This window comes from Emys orbicularis, chromosome 13 (genome assembly GCF_028017835.1).
Source record: "Emys orbicularis isolate rEmyOrb1 chromosome 13, rEmyOrb1.hap1, whole genome shotgun sequence".
NCBI lineage: Eukaryota > Metazoa > Chordata > Testudines > Emydidae > Emys > Emys orbicularis.
The window spans coordinates 36,932,179-36,949,075 of NC_088695.1; the positions used below are offsets into that span (position 1 = coordinate 36,932,179).

The 16,897-nt window shown below is 55.9% G+C and overlaps 1 protein-coding gene across 1 annotated transcript in view; it reads right to left on the bottom strand.

Moving 5' to 3' along the window:
* Nucleotides 1–16,897, bottom strand: part of LOC135888268 (polycystin-1-like) — a 61,141-nt gene that overhangs the window by 15,751 nt on the left and 28,493 nt on the right. The window contains 17 exon segments of the mRNA XM_065416075.1: nucleotides 963–1,027; nucleotides 1,774–1,923; nucleotides 3,202–3,325; nucleotides 4,135–4,345; nucleotides 4,937–5,080; nucleotides 6,609–6,776; nucleotides 7,308–7,503; nucleotides 8,916–9,174; nucleotides 10,388–10,544; nucleotides 11,063–11,653; nucleotides 12,028–12,169; nucleotides 13,498–13,638; nucleotides 13,818–13,977; nucleotides 14,219–14,441; nucleotides 15,119–15,401; nucleotides 16,076–16,213; nucleotides 16,700–16,849. Coding sequence (XP_065272147.1) covers nucleotides 963–1,027; nucleotides 1,774–1,923; nucleotides 3,202–3,325; nucleotides 4,135–4,345; nucleotides 4,937–5,080; nucleotides 6,609–6,776; nucleotides 7,308–7,503; nucleotides 8,916–9,174; nucleotides 10,388–10,544; nucleotides 11,063–11,653; nucleotides 12,028–12,169; nucleotides 13,498–13,638; nucleotides 13,818–13,977; nucleotides 14,219–14,441; nucleotides 15,119–15,401; nucleotides 16,076–16,213; nucleotides 16,700–16,849 — 3,302 coding nt within the window.

A 16,897-nucleotide genomic window follows, 5' to 3' on the forward strand; every position in this document is an offset into this window, starting at 1 on the left:
GGCTCGGACGTTCAGAGCGCGACAGTTCTGTGTTTGGACAGGAACCGCCCTCCTGCCTGGCTGGTCGTCGGTAATGAATTTGCCATCTGCAGTCTAACCATCAGACCAGCCTAGAAACATAGACCCTGTGTCCCCTCTGCTGCATGGGGCTTGCATTTGTCACCTGTTTCTTATGGGCCTGTGCAAATTCCTCAATCCAGACATCAGCTGGAGAGGGTTTATAGATCCTCTCCGCCCACAGAGAGCTCTCCAAGGACTTGTCAAAGCTCTGAGGAGTCTCCGCATCTTATCTGCCTTGTAGTCTCCCCACCGCGACCCTCCTTGATGCTCTGCATTGCAGTCCCATCCTTCTGGCCAAGACCTCTACCACCCTGGTTGGCTGGATTACTGCTATCAGGCCAAGACACTTCCCATGCAAGGGGCCGACTGCTCTGCTAGGGCCCTATCTCAGCTCCCCCAGCATGGGGCGCCAGGCACTGGAACGGAGACTGAAACCTACGTCTCCCACACATTCGTCAAGAGCCTGACTGCTAAGCTGCACCAACTATTCCAGTGCCACTCTGGGCCTGCACAGCCAGGGTTACTGTATCTGCCGTATGCCAGCCCAACTGCAGATTCGTTAAAGCACAGAGGCTGAGCTCTCCCTTGATGTAAAGCTGACTTGGGGAGTCCTCCCGTGAATGCGATGTAGTCAGAGCTGGTGGGGTGCTAAGTTACAAATGCCTGAATGCAGGTTTTTCGACAATCTTCGGTTCAGAATATGATGGGTTAATTTTCTCCAGCAGCTGAGACCTGATTCTCTCTTTCCCATCTTGGAAGAAAGGAGAGGGTCACCCCATCAGCCCCCTGCCTGCATCTGCCTCTCTGCAGCCATTTCCCCCCTAAAGAACTGATTCAGAGTGGACACAAATCTCTTTCAATTAAGGGGACCACATCCCCTTGTCCAGCCCCCTTTGGTGTACCTTGCATTGCCCACTTTGGTGAGACTCTCCTGGGTGGACCCTGGCCTCCTACTCCCAGGCGACTCCTGAAAAGAAAGGGATGAGGGGGGTGCAGGTGAACTATGAGGGACGACAGAAGCCACATGGTCATCAGGACTCCTGGAGGGTGTCCCCTGGCACCCGTTCTGCCTTAGAGCAAGATGGCTGTTTCCCTTTGGCTTCCAGCCCCCTATGAAGCCCTTTATATAAATGACGATTGCCCTTTAGAGAACACACCCTTCCTTGCATCCAACCAAAGAGAAGCTCCCAATAACAGAGAAAGAGAGGATGCTGCTGAGATTGCACCCCGTTTTACTCTAGTCCAGTAACGAAAGGGTTAAGAAAAGCCTTTAGGATGAAGTGGGAGGGGCTCTCCCCTCTATGAGGGACCTGCCTCTGGTAGCTGGAGACACTGGGTCTGCCCCCACTAGACCAGTGAGGGTGGCCTCTGAAAGCAGAGGGGTCAGGGATGAGGGCTCTGCGAGGGGAGTTAAGGAGTCTCTGCTCTTCTCAGCAGGTAGGACGAATGGTGCTGGCCTCCAGAGAGCGAGCAAACCTGCCCCATCTGCAAACCAGGGAGTCCTGACTCCTGGCTCAATCACCCTTTGCTGGGAGCTCAGTTTTCAAAGAAGAAGTTGTCTTTTCCAAAGCCCAGGGGCAGTGGCGTGTGTCTAGAAATACAGCGCTCACCTGGGAGGGCAGCGAGACAGAGACAGACACGTAGCCCCTCACCTCCCAGGGCCTTTTCTTCACAGGTCCCCAAAAGATGCCCATAGAATGGCCTTTCACTTACACCACTGACAGAGCTCCCGTCCATGATGGACTCCATCCCCCCTGGGATAGACAGGAAGGAGGAGCTGCCCAGGTCAGCGTGCTCCAGGCACACATCCATCTCCACTGTCTGAGAGGCCTGCACAGGTGCGTCGGGGTCTTCCACAACCACCTGTCAGAAACAGAGGAAAGAGGAGTGCTCCCTGCCCGGAGGCTGTGACCGAGGGCGTGTCTAGAACCAGGTTCCAACCAGGTCCCTTTGCGCTGGCGCATTGCCCTTCCCGGAAGATGCTGACGTGTTAGAATCTGTCACCTGCATATGCAGAGGCTAGTGTGTGCCCAGGTGTCAGTCAGCACATACAAAGCAGCACGTGCACAAATAGAAGCAGGGGTCTGACAGCTGGACCCTAAGCGTTACTACTGCAATTTCAGTTTGGCATCAAGAGAATTCCCCTAAGAGACAGACAGCTGTCTAGTGGACTGTGCACTGAACTGGGACATCGGAGACCTGGTTCTATTTCTGACTCTGCCACTGACCTGCTAGGTGACCTTGGGCAAGTCCCTGCCTCTCCCCGTGCCTCAGTTTCCCCATCCGTAACATCTGGAGAATGATACTGGCCTGCTTTGTAAAGTGCTTTGAGAGCTAGTGATGAAAAGGGCTGTATAAGCGCTAGGTACTGTCATTACTCCCTAACTGAGCCTCGGGAAGTCAGATTGTGTGGAAGAGCTCGGCAGCTGTGTGTGCTCACGGCAGAATTTCTTCTGCAGAATTTCCAGTTCTCCTATTATTATACTCAGATTGTAAGTTCTTTGAGGCAGGGCTGTCATTTTGTTCTGTGTTTGGACAGGGTCTAGCACAATCGAGTCCTGGTCCAAGACAGGCTCCTAGGTACAGTACAAATAATAATAATTATTAATGATAATATTATAACCCTGTTCTAAAAACAGCCCTAAGTGCTTGTATGTAAACCTGGTCAACATTTTTGAAATTCTTAATTTTGATGAAGGTTTTTTTTTAAATCAAATTTTGAAATTCTACGAAAAACAGACAAATTTTTGCACAAATCACACCCGATTTTTTGACCAACTCTAATTTTCCACTATCTTTGGCTGTATATTTTAGCCTTGTCTTCCCACCGTGTCTGTAAAATAAGATGGCAACATTTCAGAGAGCATCCTTGAAACGATTACATGGATTTTGTGCCGGTGAAAAGGGATCTGACTGACAACCCTGGATACTGGCGTGTATTGTCAATATTTATGCACAAAACGGGCACTGCAGAGGCAGTGACAATGCAAGGTCCTTCATTCTGATCATGCCAAATTTCCCACCCCTTAGGGTGGGGACAGATGGACCTTGGTGGGGTTGTCGCAGCAGGTTCAGTGGGTGATGTAGCTGGGGGGAGGAGGTTGACTAGATGTTGTGTGTGGAGGGTAACTACTGTAGTACCTTACTGCGAGTTTTCCTGAAGATGAAGGTGAAGAGAAGCTGTATCGGGAAGACCACCACAGCCACGACCATCCCCACAGCAATGCTCTCTGCTGTTACCGAAACCTGGCTTCCCAAGGGAACACTACGGGAGAGAAACAAAGCCAGAGGACAATGTGGTGACTTGAAAAGTCCTGTGTTAATAGGGAGTGGTTCCAGGACACTGGGACATTCATACTGGGTAGGGGCCTACATTTTGCACAGTCCTCTCTGGGAGCAGAGCCATCACACAAAGACTGCGGATCTATGGGGAAAGGTTAAAAACACCTGGGCATGCTTAGTCGTGAGACAAGAAGACTGAGGGGACCTGATAACCTTCAAATATGTGAAGGGCTGTTCTAAAGAGAACAGTGATCAATTGTTCTCCATGTCCATGGAGATAGAACAAGAAGTAATGGGCTTAATCTGCAGCAAGGGAGGTTTAGGTTAGATGTTAGAAAAAGCTTTCTAATTCTGAGTAGTTACGTTCTGGAATAAGCTTCCAAGGGAGGTTGTGGAATCCCCATCACTGGAGGTTAAGAACAGGTTGGACAAACACCTGTCAGGGATGGTCTGGGTTTACTTGGTCCTGCCTCAGCACAGGGGGCTGGATTAGATGACCTCTCGAGGTCCCTTCCAGCCCTACAGTTCCATGAGTCTAAAGCATCAGATACTTCCTCAGCACCCATATCACCATTCAAGCTGGGATTTTCAAAGGAGCTTAAGGGAGTTAAGACATCCAAATCTCATTGCGATCCAGTGGTATTTGGGTGCCTAACTCCCTTGAAATCATTTGAAAATCCCAGCCCCAGTGGCTTTTCCTTCCCTCACTCACTACTTTCCATCCCTCCCTCCCTCCCTCTGTCTACTTGCATGAAACCCTCCTGTAAGAGACAGAGATGTAGGGGGACCCACCTGTAGCCCTCAACTCCGATGGCTCCATACCAGAGCACACATATAGCCAGGAAGAGGTACACAGCAAGCACGCAGCAGGTAATCCTCTGCACCCGGGTGAAGCGGCTGTGGGGAGAGCGGCCCCAGACGGAGAGCCACACATGCCAATCAGAAAAGCCAAGACGCAGCTGGGCAGGGAAAACTCGAGAGAAGCATCTCAGCTCCTGTGGGCCTGGAAGCGGCATAATGCAAATGATCAGCATTCCCTTCTCTTCCTCCTTGGGGATTCTATCCCCAATCTCCTTCCCCTCCTCTGGGCATTTCTCTCTAGCTGTCACCTCTGCCATCACCAACACCTTCCTTCTCGCTTGATCACCACCATGAGTTCTTTCCCCGTTGTCTTCTCCGGGGTCTCCATCGCCACCATCACTTAGAGAACTCCTCCCAGTTAGTCTGGGCACCAGCGGCACTCGCGCTATCAAAGATACCGTCACTCCTTGCCCCCTGCCACCCTTCTTAGTGTCCTCACACCCATCTCCATTGCCCACCAAGATCACATTCAGCGTGTGGCCTGGTGGACAGGGCTTTGGACTGGGAGTCAGGAGATTCCCTGCTGACCTGCTGTGCAACCCTGGACAAGTCATTTCCCCTCCCACCCTGGGTCTGCCTCGTCTATTTACATTGTCAGACAGGGACTGTCACGTACTATGTGTTTCCGCAGCATTAAGCAGAGTGGCTCCTGACCTGGGTCAGGGCTTCCTGGTGCTCCTGCAGTAATAATGCTAAGGGAAGCTTTGGATTGTCTCCAGGGGGCAACACTCACATGCAGCCAAGACTTCCTTTTCAACCAGTCCTTCGTTGCGCTCATTTTCCACTGACAGCCAGTCGTCCACCAGGAAGAAATACATATGGTCTGTCTGTCTGTCCCAGATAACGACATGCTGCAGGTACCAGGAAGGGTCCAGCCCTGGGGACACAGAGGAGGAGAGAATGACGCACCTGCGTTTCTAATGACTGCCTTCCCAGGACAGTTCCTAATGGATTTACATCCTTGCTGCTCACTTCTCTGCTCAGTCGTCCTCCGATGGAGGGAGATGGAGAGGAGAACTCTAGCCTCCATCCCATTCTCACCTGAGGCAGGAGTCCATGGCCATCTTGTTACAATACGTGCTTTGCAAAGGGCTCGAATCCAGGAGCTAAGGAGCTGATTAGTTCTCAGGATGGATGTACAGAGGCTAACCTACTTTATGTGAGCTATTGAGTTCCTCTTGCTCAGAAGTGCTTGGAAACTTAGTTTGCGAGTTCTTTGGAGCAGCAACTGCATCTCATCCAATATGTGTGGGACAGCAGCTAGTGCGTTGTTGATGCTACTACCATGCAGATATAGAATGACGGTAACAGTACATGTTGTAATTAACGTTCTAGCTTGCAACTGTCTTTTGTTGGGACTGAGCCAAAGCTGTGTGTGTAGAACTGCTGGTGAGGGATGGGCTGGCTTACAAATTAGTAAGACCACCGCTGCCTTTGATCTCTCACCCTTCTGTGTGTGTCATTAAAGTGAAGCATTTGGCTCTGAAATGTGTGTACCGGACGATTCCTCGTGATGCACATTGTGCAGGCCACAACCAGGGAAGAGAAAGCGTGAGGGAGTTAAACACAAAAACGTGTCCTGATGCTATGGGTCGGCTCCAAGACACCAAATCGGGGTAACGCAAGGCTAAAGCTAATCACTGTTCACAATTCCCCCGGTCTGCACATGGCTTGCAAAGAACAGAGAACCGGGGGCGCCTCTTTATACCAGGCGCTGTTAAATTATAGGTGCAGAGAGACAAAATAAGGATTTCAGCTTTACCTTTGAATTGCCTGGCTTCAGTTTAAAGGAAACTTTATTGGGTCGGCCCCTCAGCTGGTGGAAATCAGCACAGTGCCCCTGAAGTCAATAGAACTACACTGATTGATACTAGCTGAGGATCTGGCCCCTTATAGTTGGGGTGGCCAAGATTTTTTGCAGTGACTTGAGATTTTGGGCACCCAATTGGAGATCCCTTAAGGGGGCCTCCGTTTCCGAAGGCGGGTGCTCAGTGCTTCCAAACGTCAGGCTCATTTAAGGGCACCCCAAATCTCTAGTCACTTGGGGAAAATGGCGCCCTGGGACATAAAGGCTAGTCTGAAAATTAACAGAGTTAATCACTGCTAACGAAACATTAATGACACATAAAGAGGCTACGTGTCCCATTGACCCCAGAACATGCCAGCTCCTGATTAAGGGCAGCACAGAGTTTATGCGGAGAAATCCATGGCTGGGGTGTGCGCTGCACCTGAAGTCCTACGCCAGCACTCAGGGTGCTCCTGCAGCAAGCCCATCTCACCAATGCAGTGAGTGCGTCACACCTGTGTGCTGGAGCTGTGATGCAGCGGAAGCACCGGAAGCAACTTGACATCCAATGATCTAGATTTTACTTATAGAAACATAACCCCTGAGCTATGTGCCGTACCAGTGTTGTCATGCCAGATGCGGATCTTCCAGATCTCTCCCAGGTTTGCATCAGTCTCCACCTGGAAAATATCCTGGCTGTTTCTCTGGAAGGCCCAGCCCTTGTCCAGGTGGCGAGAGCCACTTTTGTTCAGCCCATATAAGCTGATCCCTACGTGGGCAGTGGTACCTAGAAGAGACGTGTAACGTGATAGCTGACGTTGTGTCTATTGTCCCCAGCAGAATTCACCAGCCTTGTCCCCCCACAACCCAACTCGGCTGCCAATGGCTGACACAACAGATGTTTCGGCCTTTAAGTGCACACCATTGGATGCCAACAGAAGTGATGTTGAAGACGGGGTGGGAGAAGGGTGTTGGTCTAGCTGCCTGAAAGAGGAGCAAACTCGAACAAGCATTGGGGAAATGTATTGTTTCCAAATTCATTCTACCCTGGGCATCCCCTTTCCTTTCTATCCCCTTACGGGCACCAAACACAGCTCCACGAACGAACCCCGTCCTGGCTCCAGAGACAGCCCACCGCTCCTGGGACGAGGGAGGAACTGGGCTGGAACGATGGAGCACGCAGAGCAAACCCTGCTCTCCAGAAGCTTTCTAGGTCAGGGCCTCCTGCCCCAGGGGTTCACGTAGCTCCTCCCAACCCCCTGCAACCTGGCCCTTGACAGGAGCGGAATGGGCTGCTAGCTCTCGCCTGCCACTCTACCTGATCCTCTTTTCCAGCCAGTCTTCACCATTACCCAGTACTTGTACCGTCCGGGCTGGCCGCAGCGAGGGACGACGCCCACCCGGGTGATGTCAATGTCGTCCAGCTTGTGGGCGATCAGCACCATCCCCAGGTAAATGGCGAAGAGCACGCAGCAGGTAATCACCACCAGCGGAGCCTGCCTGGCGCGCTTGCTCTGAAACCCCAACACAGGTGAGGGTAGAAGCAGGCGGAGGGGGGCTCCATCGGGCGCTACCCACCCATCCACCCGTGGAGACGCAAGAGGCAGGAAGCGTCAGTGCTCCCCTCGTTGTCATTACAGCAATTCCAACGTGCCCATCACCCTGGCATCTGGGCACCTGAACGCCTTCCGATTAATTAATGAATGGAGCAGCTGCGGATCCTCCCTCCCTGTTAGAGGGAGATCTGGTATGCTGGGAGCACTAAAAGGAAAACAACCCCAAAGGACCAGGAGGGAATATTTCCTCCAAGTTCCTACCTTTGACCACTTGGAAACAGAAGCTCCTGGGGGGAAGGATCGCTCAGTGGTTTGAGCATTGGCCTGCTAAACCCAGGGTTGTGAGTTCAGTCCTTGAGGGGGCCATTTAGGGATCTGGGGCAAAAATATGTCTGGGAATTGGTCCTGCTTTGAGCAGGGGGTTGGACTAGATGACCTCCTGAGGTCCCTTCCAACCCAGATATTCTATGATTCTATGGGGCAGTGGGGAACTCCGACCCTAAAACACGACCCCAGAGCAGGCGGGGCTATCCAGACAGATCTGGTAATGCACATCTCTGCAGGTGACGTGGTCAAATAGGAGACTCATTATTCCCCAACTGACCAAACCGACTTTGAACCTGAGCCTGGTGGCAACAGAATCGGTATTTATCTTCAGTCCCGGGGTGCGAACATGGCAGACCTAGCTAGGATCCAGCCGCTGATCATTGAGCAAAGGGGTCTTGCTTTCCCTTCATCATCTCCCCTCTCCCTCTCTTTGGTGTGGAAATTCACCGGGGGTGTGTGGGCGTCACAGCCTAAGACCTGTTATGCACCATTTAAGTATGCCTGAAGCCTTCAAATCAGGGCATACGTGGGCTCAGGTGTTGTCTAGCCTTTGGCCTAGTCCCCTCTGCACTGGGGAGAATTTCACCCCCCTACACACACCAGTTCTAGACCCAGGTGAGCCGGGTCCTTCCGCGCTGGGAGTGAGCAGACAGTTACGGGATAGCACGCTCAATAAGGCTCAATTGATCATCGAGTGTGCAGTGTGGAGACCAGACTATCTGCTTCTACAGCCCGACTCCTGCCGCTGGCTCTTCGCACAGGGAGCCCCCACTGCCTTTGAAGGGCGTTCTGCACGCAGCGGGTCTCAGGCTGCTGCTAATGCAATCACTGGTCCGTGTGTGTTCCATGCGCCCCATCGTAGCCACAGAGGATAGGAGCTGTGACAGCCCCAGCCTGGCTCGTCAGCTCAAGCTGCCGCGGTGCAGCTTTAGCTCTGGAGGTCCCTCGGTGTTGGCCAAGACGCCAGCTGTCACCATTACACTGACAGGGACAGTAACCAACCATCTCCTCCTTGCATGCCCAGACGGCCAGGCCCGGCTTACCGGGGGCAGGAAGAGGATGCTGTGAGGTGGCACAAAGAGACTGGCTCCGAAGACGGTGAGATGTTCTGTCAGGCACACAATCTCCTTCCGGCTGGTGGCGGCCGTCGGCCTCAGGCCCTCTGTGCTCCACTGCATGCTGGGGAAGTGGAAGTACTGGCAGAGGCTGGCAAAGACCGTGACCGCGGCGCTGACGGGCGCCTGGGAGAAGCGGTTGGTGATGTTGACGTGATAGTCTCGGAGCGTCCCGTTGAAGCTGTGGCTGGACGGGAGAGGGGACAGCATGGGGTGAGGTTACGGTTCAGTAGCACCACTCAACACAAAGGATGCCAACGCCCCCCTTACAGACTTCACACACCACTGAAGTGCAGCCCCCGCTGGGGTGGGATGCAGCCACTGTTTAGCATGACAGATACACAGTTTAGGACAGGAAGTGAAGGGCAGCGTATCTAACGCAAACTACAGGAGGAAGGTGGCACAACGTAGATCTCCAGGGCCGGGTTCGGCCAGGACACTGGGCTACGATCAGGCAAGTCCTGCAAGCAGGGCTGGCCCCAGCCATACTCCATGTGTGGGGCTGCATGGGGTCCCACACCGACCCCATGCTATGATCACACTTTCCCTGCCTGCTGTGCCTGTGAGCTCCCCAGCCTGCTGGCCTGGCTAGCAAACGTTAACACAGGGATCCAACCTTCTGACTCCCGTCCTGCACCTCCAAATGAAAAGTCCCTGATCCAGCTAGGGTGACCAGACAGCAAATGTGAAAAATCGGGACGGTGGTTGGGGGGGGGGGGTAATAGGAGCCTATATAAGAAAAAGACCCAAAAATCGGGACTGTCCCTATAAAATCGGGACATCTGGTCACCCTAGATCCAGCTGCCAGGCTCCCCCAGCCCTGCCCAACGGCAGCACTCTCATCTCCTCCAAGCCCTGCTGATGTCTCCCTGCAGTGATGCCAGGCGCCCTGACTGGCCACCACCACACCCCAAATGTACCATACTGTGGGCATCTGCCTTTCCCCCAACCCCACACCTGACTTTGCACAGGACCCTGTCCTCAAGCTCCACAAAGCCAGTGAAAAGGGGTGCACCGTGCAACCCAAGCAAAGCGACATCACAGCTGTGTGCACTTAGGATGTTGCCCTGTAGTGGTTAAGAACTACAGATCTTCCCCTCTCCCCTAGCTCCCAAATACCCTGCTAATCCTTCCCGGAGAGGAAAGATCTCCAATGAAGCAGTGTCTTTTCGCACAGGGAATGGATTTTCTTTGCTGCCCTGGACTGGGTCACTGCACCCCCTGTGCTCATCCCCTTGAGAAGGGAGGCTCTGATGCTGTGTGGGGAGGCACTGCACGAGTCAGCTGTTTCTCACTGACACCCATTATTCCCCCTCCCGCCCATAAGGCAGGTGGAGCCCTCAAACCCCAGGCAGCAATGCTGAAGGAAGTCCCAGCACAGTGGGTGAATGGACACTCACGGAGATGAAAGCAAGATGGTGACCTCCCTGCTGCTGCCTCCTTGCAGGCTGTCAAAGAGCAAGTCTTCCTTCCAGGCGTAGTGGAACTCATTGGGAACCGGAGCGTAGTGCCCGTAGAAATGGATCGAGGGCTCTCTCTCCTGGCTAGGGTCAAAACCTGTAAGGAGATGGACAGTCACTCCCAGTTTGCAACATTCAGCCAGGTCTGGCGCTTATTTACCTGGGCCCGGGGAATCTGTGCTTCGGAAGGGCGCAGCAGCAAGGAAGGGGATCTGATCTGGAAGGGTCACTTCCTTCACCCGGATGAGAATCCTGGGTTTGTGATGCGGAGAAAGCAGCGAACTGAGCTGACTGGGAGTCACTTGTAGCCTCCATTTGCACTGCGCGTACATGAACAGGTGTACCCCTGCCCTCTGCTGATGGAATCAGGCTTGTTCCAGGGTTTGTGGCTACGTCGCCCCCTAGTGGCTGGCCTACAAACGGGATCTGTATGAGTCCTAAAGGGCAGCTCGTGGAGAGACTCTGGCGATCCCTCGGATCCCTGTTATCCCTCACGCTGTAGCTGAGGGTCATGGTCTCTCTACACAAGAGGCAGAGGGAACCCCAGTGCTAATCCGCGTCGAACTGTCCCCCATCTCAAACCACAAGCAGCTCTGTCTCCTGCTAATGACTCACCCTCCTGCACGGTGACGCCAATGCGGATGTGCACCCCCTCGGCACGGCTCCCCGCCAAGGCCCTCACTGTGAAGTTGACCGATTCCCCAGGAGGGAGGAGGATGAGTGTCGGAGGGGAGCTCTGCTGCTCCTGCTGCCCAGTCGGCAGCCTCAGCCCGATAGCCCTCTCCTCGGACAGGTTGGAGACTGGGATGGGTGCCCCTCCGGGAGTGGTGAACTCCAGCAGCGCCAGGCGGGTGGAGATGGAGGAGTTGGCGTAGTAGTTGAATGGGAAGGGGTTGACGGAGATGTCCATGAGCACCTGCACCACCTCCTGGCTCCCCGCCAGCTGCCTGGCCACCACGCTGGGCACGGAGAAGAGACACCGCTCAGAGGGCGCCAGGCACAGCAGGTTGGGGGAGTTGGCCCTCTTGCCCTGCGTGTGGATCTCCGAGACAGACAGCAACAAGGTCTCCTCATTCAGGACCCGGGACCTCATCAGGGACTTCATCAGGGCACGGGTGAGGTTGAAGGCGGTCAAGGCCGTGCTGAGACCAGGGGCCCCAGACAGAGGCGGGTGGGGAGCTGTGTCCAGTGCTGATAACGTGCTCCCTGGGAAAAATTTCACACCCCTCGGTTAGAGTCCTGCTGCTTCCCCCTTTCCTGTCCTCACATCTCCCTTCATTAGGGCAACAGCCCCACCAGAAGCACAGAGCCCCTCAGTGTCAGACTTCACCTCAGGCCTGGCAAGGCTGCTGAGAATGACAGTCCGGAGAGCAGAAGGCTGCGGTGTTCTCTGCAGCACTCAAACGCACCGATCCGGACTGTGGCACTGCTACTGGCTGCCGAGTCAGAGAGCTGCCCAAGACACTGGGGGAGTCGGTGGCAAGAGGGCAGAGTCATGGATTGCAGCTCCCAGGGATATGGCCCTGCTGCCTCCCACACCCCAGTCCCACCCTATCACACTGGGGTGGCTCGTTGCTTACCCAGAATCCCCAGGATGCTGTTGCCGGCGGAGGTGGGCGTCTCGTGACCCTCCTCTGTCTCCGAGCTGATGACTTCAATCATTCTCTGGGCTGCTGCCAGGGTCCTGGCCTGGCTCTCGAGGCTGAGTTCTCCTGGAAACGCCTGAGGATGGGAAAGGGGGGCCCCCGGGTCACACTCCAGCGATCTGTCCTACCTGCCTCAGCCTTCCCCACCCAGGGCCAGCTCCAGGCACCAGCCGACCAAGCACGTGCTTGGGACGGCACTTGGTAAGGGGCAGCCAATCTTGGGGTGGCGGGGGGCGCTCAGGGTTTTTTGTTTTGTTGAGGGGGGTTCGGTCGGGCGGCGCTGGGGGTGGGGTCGGTTGTTTTTGTTTCGGTGGCTGGGGGCGCTGGGGGGGGGAGATTCGGCAGCGGCGCTCCGCGGGGGTGGGTGGGGTGTGGCGGCGCAGCGGGGCACTCCGTGGGGGGGGGTGTTCGGCAGCGCGGCTCGGCGGTGGGGGTGTTTGGCGGTGCGGCACTCGGCAGGAGGTATGTGTGGCGGTGGGGGGGTTTGGCAGCGCGGCGCTTGGCGGGAGGGTTCGGCAGCGGGGGGGGTGTTGGGCGGCGCTCGGCGGGAGGGTTCAGCAGCGCGGCGATCTGCGCGGGTCTGGGGGGTTCGGTGGGGGTTTCGGAGGTGCGGCGCTCCGCGGGGGGGGGGGGGTGGCGTCGCGGTGCTGAGGGTGTGTGTTATGGCAGCGCTATGGAGGGCGGCACTCTTTTTTTTTGCTTGGGGCAGCAAAAAAGTTAGAGCCGGCCCTGTCCCCACCTCACTCTCCCCCCATCCCGGCCGCATCCCACAGACTTTGCTCTCCCTTGACTCCCACTCTCCGTCACCGCCACAGCCAGCCGAGACCTGCCAACCTCCCCACTCCACTCCACTCCACTCCTCCCTTCTTCCGTCTAATCCGGGGAGGCATTGAGAGAGTGCCCCTCCCTGTCCCTATAACCCTACCCAGCCTGCCCTCCCTGCACCAGGGTGCGCGCAGGACGTGCTCACTTCTCTGTCTTCCAGGCCTCTCTCTGCCTCTCCACTGACCCAGGCAGCAGGAGCCATCACCACATACTCTCTTGTCCCTCTTCTCCTGCCCCCTGCTCTTTCACCCCAGTGGGAGGCATTGGGGGGCACTGGGCTACCAGATTCCCTCTCGGCCCATTCCTTAGGCAACTGTCCCAGAGGAGGCCCCGTCCCCACAACAAAGAGCCCCATAGCCTGGGGGCTTTGCAAGCACAGGGCATGGGGGAACCAGGGGGCTATTCACACCCACCCAAAGGGGCAGGTTTTCAGTCTGGTGCATGGGAAAATGGAGGCAGACATCAAGGAAAGGGAGGACCCTTCGGACTGACGAGACGGGGCTTTCTTCAAAGCAAGGAGCCTGTCTGCCACCACGGGAGTGACAGGCCAGGGGAAAAGAGGTAAGAGCCAGGTCCTACCACACACTGCTGCAGCGCCGCACTCAGCTGGGCAGCCTCCTTCACACTGGAGATATTGAGGGAGGCCAGGGCTGCGGTGACGTTGCTGCGGATGGAGATCCGGTCCCTCAGCTCCCCCTCATTGCCCTGGCTGCCCGAGTTCTGGAGCACACACACACACACAGGAGCGCTTGTGAGAGAGACACTTCTGCTGGGAGAGGGGGTGGGCGTGTGCATGCACGTTCACGCGCGTGTGTTTGTACGCACGTGCGAAGGTCAAGTGCGTAGGTGTGTGTACGCACGTGTCAGGGAAGAAGGGGCGACCGCAGCTGAGCCCTTACCTGATTCAGCACCGTGATGAGGGCCAGGGAGTATGGGATCACCTCCTGGGGGTTGCCCTGCTGGACCACACCCCACAGTTCTGATTGGCTCTTGTTCTTCAGCCAGCTGGTGACAGTCGGGAAGCCCGCCGGGAGCACCGGCATGGCAAGAGTCAGGGTCCTGGAAGGAAGGAAGGAAATAAAGTTATCCCAGCCAGTTCTAAGGGCTTCAGTCCTCCCAGCAGCCGGGGACAGTGGGAGCTTTGGACCTGTCAGTGGAGCCATGTTCGAATTCGAAGCATAGTCCAAAGACACCATTGGTTGCCCCTCTGATCTTTCAGCTTCCAGGACGCATGTGTGTGCCGAACACCGGCCAGGCTCATCTCCTCGTGCACGCCCATCCTGGATCCGCCCATGCTCACCGATTCAGGGCCAGGGTCTTCGCCCCCTGCGAGTCCTCCAGCTCAACCAGGACGTTGACAGTGGTGCGGCTGCCGCCCGTGGCCGCAGGGAGGAAGGTGCTGAAGGAAGATTTGATCCCTCGGTAGAGGCAGAAGTGCTGGCAGTGCCTGCCGCCGGGGGAACACCGTTCAGCAATCAGGGTGTAAATCAGCTGCACTGGGCTGCTGTCTTCATCCACCCAGCCTGAGAGAGCAGGGAAGGGAGACATGGATGGAGGGAGAGCGAGTGTGACTTAGGTGGGAGTCCGGAACACGGGCACCCACCCAGTCACTGCCTCTTGGGCTCCTTCAGGCCATGGTTGCATGCGTGACTTGCCAAATCACCCAGCCCACAGCCCAACTGATTCCTCCTTCCTCTCTTGGCAGGACTCGCAGCCTCAGGCCTCCCTGGTGTTCCCAGTGCCGTGTCTGGCCCTGCAGCTATTGCTAACATATGTTGCAATACGGAGCACCGAGAGCACGTCAAAATCACCTGGCTTAAACGGGTGAGGGCAGAAGGCTGGCAGCCAGCCCCCGAGACTCTGTCACCTCCCGAGGTCCTGAGAGTCTATCGTTGCCCTTGTAAACCAGACTATCTATTATTGTATGCACAGAACCCAGATCCACACCTTGCCATCATCACATAGTTAGACAGGCCAGGTGCATCGTCAGCATGTCCATTTACTCCCACCCCGGGGGGCTTTGTACCGGGGAGGGGGGACGGGGATTGAATATCCTTCTCACCCTCCCATGTACATTGCAGTGGGCTGGGAGCTTCTCCCTTTTCGATGGCCCTGTGTACTCTTTGGTGTCCAAATGACCAACTTCTGCCCTGTGTGTGTGTGGGGCACAGCTGCCCAGAGGATGCCCTGGCAGAGTTACCTGTGCACTGGTATGAGACCAGGGTCTCCAGGAGGTAGAGGTTGTGTTCGGGTGTCAGGGTGCAGACCCCTCCCCTGGGCGGGTTGTTGGGGGTCAGAGTGATGCTGGATCCCCCCTGCAGCTCCCCTCCAGGCTGGGAGGCTGACAGCGTGAAAGAGTAATTCACCCCGTCCCGCAGGACCCCTTGTCTGATCACCAGGTCCCGGTTCGAGTCCCCCGTGGAGGTGGTCACATGGTCCAGGGTCAAATTTTGTCCATCTGAACTCTGAGCCGTCCACTTGTACTGCAAGGGTCAAAGAGAGGGACATGGTGAGAGAGCAGCCCAAGAGGGGTGCCTAGAGAATCAGGCTGGCCCTTCTGTAGTGCCCGTCATCCGAGCCTTTCACAGAGCTGACAAATCCCAATGCACGGAGTCTCACAGCACCCCGCTGGCACAGGTAAGCAACATCATCCCTAAAATTATAGATGGGGAAACTGAGGCACGGAGAGGTTAAATGACTTGACCAAGGTCACCCAGAGAGTCAGGACTAGAACCCAGCAGTCCTGCCTTCCAGTCTCCTGCTCTAGTCACTCAACCCATTCCTTCTTCTGTAAGATTTACCCTCTCTGAGTCATCTCCCGGCACCCCTTCCTCAGTAACACCCCCTTTCCTCATGGGCCGGGGCCCATAGAATACTGCAAATCAGAGTCCACGTTCCCTCAAGCTCCACAGATCAGCTGAGGTCCCACCCTCAGGATCCCAGCTGCTATTCCGGTCAGTGCAGGGTCACTCGTAAGTGTAAGCTCAAAGCAGCACTGTGAGTATTTGTGGGGCTAGGAGTGGAGGTGGCAGGAGAGCAGTGTTTGGAGAGCGGGGATCTCTCCAAACCTCCTCCCAAGCAGCAGGAGCTGGGTGTGTGAGCAAAATACAAGTGGCTCCGTAGTGGACTTTTCATGCGCCAGCAAAGCAAGTCTCACCATGGTCCTGTTGTCACAGCTCTGGCACTGTCCGGCCAGAGTGACGTGGACACTCCTGCTGATTTCATAACTCGACAGGGCGCTGCAAGAACGGCACTCGATGGTCACGGGCAGGATCTGGCCGGGCTCGATCCAAACCTGCAGGCGGACGGCAGGATCAGATTCAAACCACACAGGAAAACAGCCCTCCCCTGACGTACACCCCTGTGGAAATGGAGCAGTCCCAATGCAATAGAGGGGACAAGCCCCTGGCACACAGGGAGTGAGCCCTTGGCGACAGGTGAGGGTGCCTGGCACCCAAAGGAGACACAAGGCCCACGCACTGGGGCAGGGGTCAGGCACCAGGCGCCAGGGCGGCAGCACAACCACACAGATCCTGGCTGGTATCTGGCCGGCACTGAAGGCACATGGACCAATCCACGCGCTTCCAAGCTATAACCCCATTCCTTGTGCTGCCCCAAGGCTTAGCGAGGGGTCACGGCCCACACGTTCCTGCTGAGAAGGCAGCAACTGCCTCCTTGTCTGGGCTGGCTCTGTGCCCAGTGAGACTGAGGGTCTGGTCCCTCAGCCTCCTTCCCCAGACTGACCCCTCTCTTGGGGCTCCCCACCCCACTCAAAGCTCACCATCTGGGCCACGGAGACTGGTTCCTTCCCCGGCTTCTTCACCGTGAGAATGAAGCGATAGCCAGTGGCTCTGCAGAGCGCCGTGTGGGGAACGGTGATGCTGGCACCGCCCTGCAGGCGAGGTGGGGCACACCGGGGCGAGGACACATTCTGAGCAGGAGACACACAGAGAGCTCTGGTTAATTCACTCCTGGGCTA